Source organism: Leuciscus leuciscus, assembly GCF_965113295.1.
Source record: "Leuciscus leuciscus genome assembly, chromosome: 15".
NCBI lineage: Eukaryota > Metazoa > Chordata > Actinopteri > Cypriniformes > Leuciscidae > Leuciscus > Leuciscus leuciscus.
Window position 1 is genome coordinate 10,063,581 of NC_138739.1, and position 16,126 is coordinate 10,079,706.

The window sequence follows — 16,126 nt, forward strand, 5'->3', positions numbered from 1 at the left end:
AAGTCCAGAGACAGAAGCAGGGACATGTTAAGAAACAATTATTGTGTTTTAACTTTCAAACCATTCCTTATCTATAATAACACATAATAAAAATGTTCTGATGAAGAAAACAAACTCATCTACATCTTGAATGACCCTGAGAGGTGAATTTTCATTTTCGGGTGAACTTTTCCTTGAACTTGTGTTTACTGGTAATACCAAAATATGCATTTATTATTCATAGGCCGAAGCATGCATGTATTATACTCTTGAGATGTTTGCTACAGGATTCAGAAGTGTAACATGGTGCTTATTTTTGGAAATGTTCTCATAAAGACATTTCTTTGTCAGAGCCAAAGTAACTGTAATATGCCAATATTACATTTATTTATTTAGTTTAAAGTAGTTTATAAACACTATCATTTTTTTATTGAGTATTCCAATATTCAACATTATCAGTATTAAATGACAAAAATAAAGAATGTTTTCTATGAACAAGAACATTTAAAGTCTTAAGAGCTAGAAGAACATTTATATGTAACAATATATAAAGTCTCTCTCTCTCTCTCTCTCTCTCTCTTTCTCTCTCTCTCACACACACACACACACACACAGAGAGAGAGAGAAGAGAGAGAGAGAGAGAGTGAGAGACAGAGATAGAGGAGAGAGATGGAGAGAGAGAGAGGAAGAAGAGAGAGAGAGAGAGAGAGAAGAGAGAGAGAGGAGAGAGAGAAGAGAGAGAGAGAGAGAGAGAGAGAGAGAGAGAGAGAGAGTGAGAGTGTGTGTGTGTGTGTGTGTGTAAACTAGGAGGGTCAAACTTTGTTGTGTGTGTGTGTAAACTAGGAGGGTCAAACTTTGTCGTAGATCAGGATTCAGACATCAGGTGAAAACCTTGATTGTTTTTTTGGTGGATTATTTTAGATCACCTTTTTCATTTAAAGATCTTTAAACAATTTAAAAGAAAATGTTTCAAACGCTTGTTTTGTTCTGTTTGTGTTGGCGGCGTCTGACTGGTAAGTGTCTATAACAAGCTAAGATGATTTACAGTTTTTCACAGGTAAATCCAGTCAGTATTATTGCGAGATCTGCTGTCTCATAATCTGTGCTTCTACACACCGATGTTACTGAAATACACACACATGACGACATACTGTGGAAATTTGGGGCAAAAAAGTCTCTCACAGGCGGATCCAGGATGCTCAGTGAAGACAGCCAGGTTTAAGGTTCAAGGGTCTTTTATTGTCATTCCATACACATTTTCACATGAAAGAGCCGGAGGGTTGGTGAAGACAGGGCCAAAGAACTTGGTAACACAGGCAAGTTTACAAAATGGCCTCCTTGGCTGATGCGGGACAGACAGAAACTTCAGGAACGGTGTCAGGAATGTGGGCGATAGCAATGAGGAATCCTCCTCACACTCATCAGTGGTGAAGTGGGATCAGCACTGCGCTAGCACCCAGCTGATGAGTGTCAGGGAACGTCTATAGGCAAGCCTTCCTAGAAAAACACACACAGGCTGGCATCATCATAATGGGTGAGATGGAGCAGAAGATGTCCTGTGTGTGCTCCTCGAGGGAGCGATCAGAACCATTTATACTGCCGCTAGATCCATTTGTTAGCTTTTGTCGTTCTGTCACAGTTAGTTGACGTGAAGAAAATAAGGAAGAATCTAATTGCAACACACAATGTCTTTGTTTATTTGTAATACTATAAAAATACTCAAAATACTCTTCACTAAGAAAAACGACCAACATAATACGATGAAGACGGAACAAAGACGGACAGAAAGCAATATCATTATATACAAAATTAAACCAATCAAAGCAATGATTAACAGTTGTTCAACTTAATCAAACTATGTTTACATGCAAAGTTGCAAATTTAACTTATGCCCAAAATTGGAATATCACATAAAACACTTGTATTGAATGAAGCACCATTTCATCCAGTGAGTCGAAGAGGACAATATACATCATCACTTCCTGATAAACTGGTGCTAAATATCAATAAGAAAAGTAGGAGAAGCCACTGTATATAATAATTTTCATATATAATAAAATAAAATACTTTTTTATGTGCATCGAAGAATTTATTTGGTAAATGTGTTTCCATCATAGTTTAATGCGCATGTTTCCAGATAAAACATTTTTTTTCAGACTCAAACGAATTTATGCTTATCTTGGCATTTCCATCCAGCAGTTTTTAATGCAATATCCCAAAATGTGTATACAGATGGGTGGATGGAAAAATCCAAAAAAAAACAAAAACAAAAAAAAAACAGGCAAACAGGTACAAATCAAAAACTAAAACAGAAAAAAAATCTAAACATAACCCAACAGAAATGATATGTATTTTATAAAACTTTATAAAAGTTTAAAAATGAAGCACCACAATCACTCAGTAATTAACGTGTCACACTGAGTAAACAAAAATCTTAAAACACTTGCGTATTAATCAGTAGCACCTCACTGCAGTGCACGAGATCCAGGGGGCGGAGTTGGATCCAGATCTAAGGGGTGGAGATTGGTAGGGTAGGTTTAGGGATCAGGGGGTGGAGATTGGTAGGTTTAGGAATAGGCTTGTTCGACTTGAACCAGCGCTGCACAGACCGATCGGTTTATGCCATCAAAGTACCGTGAGAGCAATTCAAAAGCATAAGGAGCCGTCTACTTTCTATTCGCTCTCGCGGTACTTTGATGACATTCACCGATCGGTCTGTGCAGCGCCGGTTCAAGTCGAACGAGCCTTATATGTAAGGTGGGAGGAGTTGGATCTGGATTTCGTGTTCTGCAGTGAGGATCACCTCGTTAGGGGTTTTCGCACCGAAGGAACATAGTTCCTAGAATTATTGGCGGAAGTACACGTTTTTTGGCGTGTTCTCACCGCAGGAACTAGGAACGATTTTAGTTCTAGGAACTCATTTTGGTGGAATGTCTACTTGAACACTTTGGCCAAACTCCGTAAATACGTCATGTATAGCCTAAATGGACAAATGGTCAAGTGCAAAGATCGCAAGTGAGTGAGTGTGTTTGGACCAACTCTCGTGTGTTTAGCTGAACCGGATTGATTAGTCCGGAACTATTTCTTAAAGTAACATAAAAACAAGCAGGACAGACTCATTTCTAAGCCAACAGCTCTTAGTTAGTACCCGCTGCATTTACATTTTTCACCACAGACTTATGTAACAATTATGGAGTGCTGTTGAGCGATCATTCATTAGGTCTACAACAATTTTAATACATACAACTCACTTTACGACTTAAAATAGTCTAGAAACTACTAATTTATTTGTCAGAGAATGCTGAACCAGTGGTGTAGTCTACGTGATACGCAGGTATACGCCGTATACCCACTAGAAAAGGCCAAGGATTTGCGTATACCCACTTAAAAAAAGCGTGAGGATACGTATCAACTTCGTTTTGTGTCAGAACTTTCACACTTTCATTCATAAATTCACCCCGTCTGTGTTTGCGAAGCGACGGATCGAATCGCGGAATCCAGTCACAAATGGAACTTGCTATATAAAGCAGAACGTCACGGATTTAGGCTATTTTTGAATGAATAAATCAAAAGTAGCTGCTGTACAATGAATCAAATCTCGATATGGACTAGTGTCTATGAATATTAAAGCTAAAAGAGACTGCAATTGTTCTACGCGTCTCTGGGAATGAGCGCTCAGTGTGCTCCACTACACACACACACACACACACACACACACACACAGAAGCACGCGTGACTCACACGCTCGTGGTGTTTTCAGCGTTTCACTGTATTGAGACATGATGTAGGCTACACATGTGCATTTCATCGCAGAGCTGCTATGAGAGTCACTTGATGAGAATTTCACCATTTCATTTGATAAAACTATCGTCATTCATTCGTTTCATATACACACAGAAACTGTTATGTCTTTACGACAACCTGTCAAAATAAAAGTTCTGTATAACTTGAAGAAATTATAACAGAAATATATTACTATTGCACAGAGTATACTTCAGGCCTAATAATAATAATAATAATAATAGTTTATTAAAACAAACAGAAACTCAAATGTCTACAACCCACCAAAATAAAAGTTCGGTCTAACTCAAATTAATTAGAAAGGAATTGCACAGTAAAATGTATTTAAAAAATTTTTTTTTTTTCAAAAACACCATTTCTAAAAGTAAATTTGTATTTGTGCCTATAATGTTTTTTTTTTTTTTTTTTTTGATAATTGTCAACTGATAAAACCTGTGCTTCAGGGACCATATTCATACAACAAATAAATAAGTTGATAACACTTAGTATTTCATAATGCTCTCAATTACATGTCGATGCATACTGTATGCATTAGTGAGTGTGGTGGTGCTTATGGGGTGACGCTCTGGGCTGGGTGAGTATGCCGGGGGGGTTATATTAGAGTATACTCACTACAAAAAACTAGACTACACCACTGTGCTGAACACATTAACGAGATAACAAGGTACTGATTCAGTTCAAATAGCGGTCCATCTATGTTTTCAAGTGGATTCATATGTTGGTGGGGCTCTGCATCATCTCCCCCTTCCGGCTGTTTATTAACATACTATAAGTGATTAAATAAATGATCTCTATTCTCTCATGTTTTCCAGCCCAGTTTTGAGTTCCTGACAGAGACAAGTCAGCATGTTGAAAATCACAATTCTATATCAGTATTCCTCTTTTCTCCCCAGATGTCCACCACTGTTATAATACTCCTGAAGCTGTGCTCCGATTGGTCGTTTCTGCTCTGGTGGGCGTGGCTGGTGTTATTCTGGTTTATGACATCAGATCAACAAGAGGTTCACAGAAAACAGAACATGCAGATATTATAAATATTGTGACATCACATCTTGGAGTTTTAATTTAATCTCAAATAAATAAAATCAACAGGAGGTTTAACATGTGTGTGCAAATGGATTTTAGGCCAACATGTTTACAAAAATGATTTTTTTTATTTGGAAAAAAATAAACCACACAATTTGAGAATATAAATATAATAACATAACACATATTTTAATAATTAGATTTAGTTTTAGTATTGACAACATAAAACATAACATTGTAGAAGCAGTATTTTTATCTGTGCAGTTTGAATATATAATAATTGCAATAGTTCTGTTAAACTACCTTTTGGGACTAATCCTAGATTCAAGGTAGAAGTGTCAAACAGGGATTATGTCCTCCGTTATTTATATCCGTTATGTCCTCTGTTATTTTTATTGGTCATGCAAGTAATCTTCAAATTAAAATCAATTTGTTTCAGCTGGCCAATAATATAAATAAATGTTCCCAATTAGCAGATGATATGACAATTTTTATAAAAAAAAAACATCTAAGAATTAAAATCATCACTTAACAGGTTCTATAGTATCAGGGTTATCTATAAATATTAAATATTGTGAATGTTTGCATTAAAAGAAAGACTCAATAACTTGTCGGAATTATGTTTTTTTCTTATTTAAGATTTAATATATGCAAATTCCAAAAAGAAATAATAAATTAATTATACCCCATTAATCACTAAAATTAAAAATAAATTCAGCATATGGCTAATGAGAGACTTATCTTTAAAGGGGGGATTTTATTATCAAAATCTGAAGGGTTATATAGTTTACACAATGATTGCCATATATATCCCCGCTCATCATTAATGAGATAAATAAATGTTGTATAATTTCATTTGGAAAAATAAACATCCTTATTTTTAAAAAAAAAGAAATACTTTGTAATTTGCTAAATGTACTAGATTTTGAAATATATCTAATACTATTTTTAAAATTAAATGGATACAAAACTATATATTTTTGTATATTCCTTCGGATGAGACGTTAAACCGAGGTCCTGACTCTCTGTGGTCATTAAAATCCCCCCCTTCTATGTAAAGCGCTTTGAGGTCTCAGAAAAAGCGCTATATAAATGTAACAAATTATTATAACAAATTATTATATTTGTTTTAAAGATAAATTATGATATTATATCCCCAATATTTATTTTGAAAAAGTATGTGGTATTGAATTTCTCCTTAATTGTAATTTTAACAGTAACAAGCTTCCCATAAAACTTTCAAATTTTCATAAACAGGCACTGTTATCATGGATGATTGTACAAACACAATTTCTCCCCTCATAAATGCTTATTTTGAAATAATAAATACATTATACACCAAAATAAATCTTTCTTTTTAGTGGTGGTTTCACTAATGGTTATTTACTGGATCACACACTAGGCCTACAGGAGTTTTAAAATCCTAACCTATTGTGAAATCACAATATTTACAATAATCACAATAATTCACAATATTTAAAAGGCCACAGTAGTCGATTGTCGAGTTCACGCAAATAGGTTTAGTAGGCCTACCTATGATCACGCGCGTGAACTCGACAATCGACTACTGTGGACTTCGACTGAAAACAGGAAGTAAATACAGGTATGAACGCTGGTTGAATTAACATCACTTTTATTCATATCTTTCACATCTACTGCAGTCAGATTCACCGCGTTCACTCTGAAGGAATCACTCACATTGGCTGGGCACTTGTAATGACACATCAAGGATGTTAAGAGGCTAAAAGCAGGTTTAAAACTTGCCCCATTGAAGTCAACAGGGTGCAAATTTTTAAAAGAGGATAACACGGTGTAGGCAACACCGATTTTTGTCGTTGTTCTCTGTACTGACAGCACTCCAAATTTACAAAAAAAAAAAAAGAGCTCAATGTTAAAATTGACCGGAGTTCTCGATCCTTTAAGGAGAATCTTTTGAGATTTTCTTCCCTAAAATATTAAACATGCTCACACTACAAGATTTGAAAATCGCGGCGCATCACACACTACAAAATGTAAACAAAATATCTCTCCTTCATATCAAGTCGTATTCGTGAAAAGGAAAGGAAATCGAAATCTTTCAAAAATCATCCTCTTAACATTTAAGGATATTTCTAATGAATGGCGTCAGCTCTGGTCAATACAATGAATCAATGCCATTGATCTCTATGAAGTGAAGCATCAGTTTCAGCGTTGCTGCTCAGCTGAGCCTTGTAAAGTGGAGCTTAAAAATGTATTTATAAATATTAAAATATTTTTTTTTTTTACATTTTCTTTGAATGAACAGTTTCAGCGTAACACTTGTTTATTTAGCAATACATACATAAATAAATAAATAAATACATACATACATACATACATACATACATACATACATACATACATACATACATACATACATACATACATACATACATACATACATACATACATACATACATACATACATACATACATACATACATACATACATAAATAAATAAATAAATAAATAAATGGAGATAATACCGAATATCGCGCTGTTGAGTCACTCAAAATGACCTCAAGGGAAATTCCTTCACCAGGACAGCCCTGCTTGTTTCTTATTGGCTATTTTGACAGGACTGACACAGTCTTAGTCTTCTATTTAAAATCCTAAATATCAAACATGTTTGAACTTGAACTTATTTTTTTATGATAATACTGGTGAATTCAATTTTTGTTATATTGTGAATTTACTAAAAATTATTTATCCACAAATGTAAATGGGGAGGAATAAAAAACAAATTTTACTCATTTTAAAAATAGAAATAGGTCACTACTTGTATACATTAAAAGAAACAATAAATAATAAAGCGAAAAATAATTAAAATAATTTTAAAGCCTTAAATCTAATCTTTGAATAATTTGTAACTCTTTGTACTTATTTGTGGTTATCTGAATTTCTTTCTGCTTTCTCTTTTTTCTTTTCTATCACATTTGTTTATTATTATATTTAATTTTATGTTATTGGGATGTTATTGCCCTTGTATGTTCATTGTTCAAAATATTGCCAAAAAAAAAGTGTATTTTTAATGAGTTTGAGTTTCTTTCTTCCGCTGAACACAAAAGATATTTTGAATAATGTTGCTAATCAAACAGTTTATGAACCCCATTGACTTCCTTTTTTTTTTAATTAACATTTTGCCAGTAACATTTGACAATTGAAAACATAGTATTATATTCCAACAAAAGTTAGCCTTAAACAATGAATAAGAACAAACAAACTGTTACGAGGGATTTAGAATAACAGAATAAAATAATAATAATAATAATAATTAAAAAATCCAGATAAAACATCAAATAAAATAATAATAAAATACAATAACAATTAAATCAAAGATTAAATAATAATAATACATAGACAAAAAAGAAAGAAATAAATAAATACTTTTTTTTTTACTCAAGTAGGGGGTAGGAAAGCTCATCTAAAGATTATATCTCAATTTACAGGTGATTCAAAACCTTATTTAAAATCTGGCATTTTTAACTGCTTTTTTGTTTTGATTTAATTTACAGAGGGATTCAGCAAAACTTTTTAATTCAGAGCAAAATGCAATAAAATTTGTGTTTGAAGCTGTAACTTTACACTTATGAATATGACCTTTCCCAAGCAAGCACAGGATTTATAGCATTATTTAAAGGGACAGAACCAGTGTTACATGACAAAAACAGGACCATTTCTTCAGTGATGTCAATAAGGTTATTAAATGATGTAAAGATCAACCTTGAAATCTCATTCCAAAATGGTACTGTAAAGGGACATTTAAAGATTCATTTTCAGATCCACAAAAAGAGCATTCTGGGTGAATATCCATAAATTTAGATAAAACTAACTTGCAGGGGTAAAAAATTATGAAGGATTTTAAGGTGAATTTATTTGATTTTGTTTGGTATCACAAACTTATTGTGAATAGACCATATGTTAGATAAAGATAAAGAAGGATATATCCGTTTCCATGAAGACACTGCTTTAGGAGAAATACTACTTATTGAGAGTAATGTTCTTCTGATATGAATATTATTGCATTTTTTATCTAAGTCAATACCATCTATCATTAATCGTGGAATGTCTTCCTTTAAAGGAGAGTATTGTAAGGATGATTTAATAAGCTGTAGAAGTTTAGGCGAAATACCATTGATTATTCTCAAAAATTCTCTTTGAGTAATATTAATACTGTTTTCCTTACTAAATTTTTCATAACTAATCAGAGTCCCATCCGTGTTTATAAATTTTGAAACACATATTATATTCTTTTCTAAACATTCTTTATTAAATATTGTCCTGTTTTTATATAGGATATATTGATTATTCCATACAATGCATTTGTGAGGTGAAAATTTGTGTTTAAAAGCCAGTTTCCAAGAATCCAGTGCTTGCTTGTGAAAATCTGATAAATGGATAGATAACTTATTACATTTAAAATGACAACTCAGCAAAAACTTTAAACCACCACAGCGGTTAAATAATACATTTGGAATGAAAAACCAGTGAGCATTTCCTCCAAGCACACATTGTTTGACCCAGTTGATTTTAAACACCTGATTGAGAGTTGTGAAGTCAATAGCATTAAAGCCTCCCTCAGCATGGTCCCTAATCATTGTTTTCCTTTTGATGTATTCAGTCTTGTTTTTCCAAATAAATTTAAATAAGAGAGAGTCAATTGACGTTGCTGTTCTTTTGTCCACATATAACGATAAAGCCGGGTACACCAATCTTGAGATTCCTTCCGCTTTTGAAAGCAATGTTCTTCCTTGTATAGTTAAGTCCCTTTGAAGCCATCTGTTAAAAATATTTTTTTTTGTTTCCCATTGACTTTTTATGTCAGTCAATGGGGATCAGCAAATGTTTGGTTTGGAACAACTTACGGGTGAGAAAATGATGACAGCATTATAAACAGATCTTAATTCATAAACATTTAATTTCAAACACCAGTTTCATATATCGCAGTGCCTGCCATTATATTTTGAAGCATATTTCTTGTGAATTATGAATTCAATGTCTGTTAAATGGCGCCTCACTGTGGCCAAACCACGAACAGCAACAGTCACTGTAAACAACTTTGAAATTTTTTATATATGTTTTTAGTTTTCAATTAACACGTTGTAAAGCTACAATAAGAGAGAAAATAACTTGACAAGGTTATCAGGCAGAGGAGCAAAGAGAGCGACTGGTGAATTATACACGATGACAGACACTGGAGCGCCAACTAGTGGAGGAGCGAGGAAACAACTCATTCTCTGCAATTTCCTTATAACCGATGCTTAACATGTTGTTATAATTCACATTCACACATTGAGATTGAATTAATACAGTATCAATATTCTCCCTCAAACTAAATAATGGAAGTTGATTGTGTAATTTTAATACAAACAGTTTTTAAAAAGTGTTCTGATCGTTGTGATCCTTTCCTCCGGTCTTTGTAATGTATGGTTGCATTGTATAAAAGTCCGTGTATTTTTTGCTGTTTTTCTTTATTATCAGTGTAATTTTTTGTTACATTGTACCAGTCAAATGTGTTTATTCTGAGCAACTTTATTATTCCTTTACACACAAGTGTGACTTTCTGAAGAAACAAAATGGTGTTTCTCCAGTTTTCCAGTCTGGGAGGATCAGGATGAGCATAAAGCAGACGACAGCCTCAAGATTTGTGTTTTTGTGGTTTATTTTGATTGTTTTATTCAGTAAAGCATGAAGTGAACGCTGTGCGTCCGGCTCAAATCAGCAAATACAAAAGATTCAAGCTGAAGCTTCTCTGATAAAATGAAATAAAAGAACAATCAGAAATCAATAATTTCACACAACAGTGAAAATCATCAACAGAGAATCAGAGTTTATAATTTCACATTCACATCTGATCTGAGAGACACAGATGGGCAGATTCACTTCAGATAATACAAAATATAGATTGATAAAAATATAAGTGCAATTATGTATCATAAAAAAGACAGATTATAATATAAGTAAATAGAGTAAGGCAAAATAATACTAGAGTAATATAAAAGTTCAGATAATTCCTGCAATAACAGAGTTTCACACAGAGATGAACAGTCAAAGTCACACTGAAGCTTCTTCAATTAAACTGTTTCTAGAAACTTCTAGAAGTGAAGAGACTGTTAAAGTATCTAAAGCTCAGGATTAAACATGCTTGTTATATAAAAACACACATTAGTCTGAGAAATACTGGTTTAGCACACACACATTCTTCTTATATAGTCTATACATGACATTTCTCATCAGAGATTTTGTCTAATAGATGCAGAAACAGAAACTGGTTTATACAGTGTGTATTATATGACATGAGTAACAGATGAAATGTGAGATTTTGATTAGATTTACATTAAAGGATCAAATAAAGATGAGAGTTAGTCTAAAGATCAGTGTCAAGTCAAGTCAAGTCAAGTTTATTTGTATAGCGCTTTTCACAATACAGATTGTATCAAAGCAGCTTCACAGTATTAAATTAAAATAATACAACAAAGTTTGTTTCAAGAGGAATTTATTGATTGATAAAATTAAATTAAATATCCCCAAAATATCCCCAACTGAGCAAGCCAAAGGCAACAGTGGCAAGGAACCGAAAAACTTCATCAAGTGACCTAATGGTGTCCTAAAACTCCATCAGGTGACCTAATGGAGAAAAAAAAACCTTGGGAGAACCCAGGCTCAGTCGGGGGCCAGTTCTCCTCTGGCATTTATGAGCTAGAGGCCGGATTGTAGTTTGAACTGTAGGATTATATGAATGCCTGGCTGAAGAGATGCGACTTTAATCTAGTTTTAAACTGGGAGAGCGAGTCTGAGCAACGAACAGTATCAGGAAGACTATTCCAGAGTTTTGGAGCCAAATGTGAGAATGCTCTCCCTCCTTTGGTGGTTCTGGATATCCTAGGTATGACCAAAAGCCTTGAATTTAGTGATCTTAAAGAGCGCGATGGATTATAGGGTGATAGAAGATCCGTTAAATAGACTGGAGCTAAGCCGTTTAGGGCTTTATAGGTCAGTAGCAATACCTTGTAATTAATACGGAACTTTATAGGTAACCAATGCAGTGATGATAAAATCGGTGTTATATGATCATATTTTCTTGATCTAGTAAGAACTCTAGCGGCGGCATTTTGGACTAACTGTAGCTTGTTTATTGAGGATGCAGGACAACCAGCTAATAAAGCATTACAGTAATCTAGTCTCGAGGTCATGAATGCATGAACTAACTTTTCTGCATCAGAAACTGATAGCATATCACGTAGCTTAGCAATGTTTCTAAGGTGGAAAAATGCTGTTTTTGTAACATATGAAATATGATTTTCAAAAGACAGGTTGCAATCGAGTATAACTCCCAGGTCTTTTACTGTAGAGGATAAAGTAACAGGACATCCTATGATGTTAAAGTTGTATTGTGCGAGGTTTTGTGGGCGGTTTTTTGAACCGATAAGTATTACCTCTGTCTTGTCTGGATTTAATAAAAGAAAATTACGGGTCATCCAATCTTTTATATCTTTAAGACACTCTGTCAATTTGGAAAATTTAGCGTTTTCATCCGGCCGTGATGAAATATATATTTGAGTGTCATCAGCATAACAATGGAAACTAATTCCATGTTTCCTTATAATATTTCCAAGTGGCATCATATATATTGAAAATAACAGAGGGCCTAATACAGATCCCTGCGGCACTCCATAGTTTACTGGAGTTATGATCGATTTTTCTCCATTTAAATAGACAAAATGGTAGCGGTCAGATAGGTATGATTTGAACCAGCTTAGTGCTTGTCCTTGAACACCAGTATAATTTTGTAGTCGATCTAAGAGTAATGTATGATCTATAGTATCGAACGCAGCACTAAGATCAAGTAAAACTAGTATTGAGATACAGCCTTGGTCAGAAGCTAAAAGTAAATCATTTGTGATTTTAACGAGCGCAGTTTCAGTGCTATGATGCGGTCTGAATCCAGACTGAAACTTTTCATAGATATCATTTTGTTGCAAGAAAGAGCCCAGTTGAGCGGACACCACTTTTTCTAATATTTTAGACATAAATGGAAGATTTGAAATGGGTCTATAATTTGCTAGATTATTATGATCTAATTGTGGTTTCTTAATGAGAGGTTTTATAACTGCCAGTTTAAATGTTCTTGGAACATGACCTAAAGATAAAGACGAGTTAATAATATTGAGGAGAGGATCTTCCACTACAGGTAACACTTCTTTCAGTAGTTTAGTTGGTATAGGATCTAATAAACATGTTGTTGTTTTAGATGAAGTGATAAGTTTATTTAACTCTTTTTGTTCTATAGTTGTAAAGCACTGTAATTGTTCTTTCGGGGTGATAATTGAAGCTGAATTATAAGGCGCGATTGAAGATTGAACGTTTACAATTGTGGTTCTGATGCTTTCTATTTTCTCAGTGAAGAAGTTCATGAAATCATTACTACTGAACTGTAACGGGATATTTTGTTCGGGTGACGTCTGTTTATTTGTTAGTCTAGCCACGGTGTTAAATAAAAACCTTGGATTGTTTTGGTTGTTTTCTATTAGTTTGCGGAGGTGCTCAGCCCTGGCCGCTTTTAGGGCCTTTTTATAACGTGACATACTGTCTTTCCACGCGATTCTAAAGACCTCTAAATTAGTTTGTTTCCATTTATGCTCTAAAATACGGGTTTCTCTCTTTAAAACATGCGTAGTATTGTTATACCATGGTGCTTTATTTTTCTCTCTGACCTTTTTTAATTTAATAGGTGCAACCACATCCAATGTTCTAGAGAGAATGGTGCTCATAGTGCTAGTTAGTTCTTCTAGTTCATCTGTTTGTTTGGGTTCAGGCAGCAGCTGAGACAGATTAGATAAGCAATTTGAGAAATTATCTATGGTGGATGGGAGGATTGTTCTGCCTGGTTGATAACGCGACGCCGCATGACATATTACAGCAGTACGTAATATGCAAGTTACCATGTAGTGATCAGTGACTTCATCACTTTGTGGAATGATATCTATATCGGTTGGATCGGTTCCATGTGATATAATTAAATCGAGTGTATGATTAAGACGATGAGTTGGTCCGGTGACGTTTTGCTTGACCCCAAATGAATTTAATAAATCTGTAAACGCAGCTCCTAACGCATCATTTGGATTATCTACGTGTATGTTAAAATCTCCAACAATTAGTGCTTTATCGACATTGACTAATAGGTCTGAGAGAAAATCTGCAAACTCTATTAGGAAATCAGCGTAAGGCCCTGGCGGTCTATATACGGTAGCCAAGGCTAGAGATAATAGGGATGTTTTTCTAACATCTAAGAGCGTAACATTTAGTACAAGTACTTCAAATGAAATAAACTTATAACCCGTTTTCTGGGTAACATTTAGAATATCTTTATAAATGGTTGCAACACCTCCGCCACGACCAATCAGACGGGGCTCATGCTTATAACAGTATCCAGGAGGAGTAGACTCATTAATACCGAAATAATCATTTGGTTTAAGCCAGGTTTCAGTAAGGCAAAGTATATCGAAGCTATTATCTGTGACTATTTCATTTACAATAACTGCCTTAGGTGTGAGTGATCTAATGTTTAGAAGACCTAGCTTTAGAAATAGTTTTTGTTTACTAATAGCAACATTTTCTGTTTTAATAACAATTAGATTTTTCCTAGATCCTGCATTAGATTTATTATTTGATCTCACTAAACGAGGAATAGACACGGTTTCTATGCAATGTTCTACACTAGTATTTATATCAGTTGAATTGGTGCAGCAGAGACTATGATTTGGACTTTTGGTTACTAGTCAAAGGGTATTTAACATTTTGGAGATGTTATCTGACAGAAGATCCGCTCCGAATCTGCTTGGGTGTAAGCCATCAGCACGGAAAAGCCTAGGACGCTCCCAAAACAGATTCCAATTATTTACAAAGAGCAGTTTCTGCTCATTGCACCATGACATTAACCATTCATTTAGCGCAAATAATCTGCTGAACTTTTCATGCCCTAGTCGGTACGTGGGAAGCGGTCCTGACACAATGATCGTTGTTTCAGGCGATGTGCTGCGTACCGTATCGATTAGATTCCTGAAGTCTTTCTTCAGAATCTCCGTCTGGCGCAGCCTGATGTCGTTCACTCCCGCGTGCAGGACCACAGTTCCGACGCGCTCGTCACCGTTCAGGATCTCGGGAACGCGAGCAGCGATTTCAGAAACACGAGCACCAGGAAAGCAGTGACTTTGCACCTTACTTGTACCTAACGTAGCGTGTACGTGCCGAACGATGGAATCGCCGATGATCACAGCATCGTGTTCTGTTTCGCGTAGAGGGGAGAAGCGGTTTTGTGTGGATAACTCGAAAACCGGGAGGGTCGGAGAAAGTCTTGGTCTAAACCTGACTCGCGTCTTCCGCTGCGGAACCACCCAGGCTTCGTGGTGACGTGTTGGAGCCGGAGTGAACGAGACCATGGCTGATTGCGACCGATGCTGAGGAACGCACGGAGTAGACGCGGTCGGAGTCAGCGGGTTAGTAACGTTAAACACTGATTTGTGTGCGTCGGCGCGTGATGTTTCAAGAGCCAAACACCAGTCTCTCAGCTCGGCCTGTCTCAATAAAAGGTTGTGAATCTGTTTCTCAACAGCTTCCAGCTCAGACTGCAGTGCGTGCAGCTCAAATGTGTCCTCACCTGCACCAAGCGGTAGACTACTTACATCTGATATATTCGCCATTTTAACAGATGGACAGTGAGTTAGCAACGAAGCTACCAGTGATGCTATCAATATTAATACTAATTTATATTATAAGTTTGTTTGTAAGTGAGTGTGGAGAAGACACGTTCAGCCGTGATCCACGGACGTAACCTTTAAGAGTATGCAGCGTTGGATCACTAATAGGCTTGAGACGCGTCTGCTCAACAGTCCGCGTTGTAACTATGAGGTTTTTTAGGTTTTTTAGTGGTAGGGGTGTAGAGTAGACGCACGAGTGTGGAGAACATAGTAAATGAAATGTGTCTGTGTGTTATCCTGTTGTTTAACTGCTCAACATCACACACACACACACACACACACACACACACACACACACACACACACACACACACACACACACACACACACACAGCTAGATCTCCTTCATACGGGGGTTTACATTTGATTTTGAATGTTGATAATGTCACAGTCCGGAGTCAGGGAACACTGTTCAAAGGAACTGCATCTCCTCTGGGTTATTTCTGTTATTAGTGGGATCTGAAAGAAAACACACGAGACAGATCATGTTAAAGGAAAGCTTTGCTTTTATATATATAGTTAGGATGAGTTGATTTTGAGTGTA

General features: G+C 35.3%; 1 protein-coding gene and 1 long non-coding RNA gene across 5 annotated transcripts in view; one reads left to right on the plus strand and one right to left on the minus strand.

Annotated features, from left to right (window-relative positions):
* The first annotated feature begins 9,966 nt into the window (after positions 1-9,966).
* On the plus strand, positions 9,967-15,913 carry LOC309476392. The gene is made up of 2 exons (XR_014198098.1): positions 9,967-11,214; positions 15,794-15,913. It is a non-coding gene; the product is annotated as an uncharacterized lncRNA (long non-coding RNA).
* LOC309476000 (uncharacterized protein) overlaps positions 15,802-16,126 on the minus strand; it is a 28,205-nt gene continuing 27,880 nt past the window's right edge. For all 4 annotated transcript variants that reach the window (XM_082139071.1, XM_082139072.1, XM_082139073.1 and 1 more), the window contains exon 8: positions 15,802-16,041. In XM_082139071.1, coding sequence (XP_081995197.1) covers positions 15,995-16,041 — 47 coding nt within the window. In that variant the 3' untranslated portion in view covers positions 15,802-15,994. The remainder of the gene's footprint in view (positions 16,042-16,126) is intronic.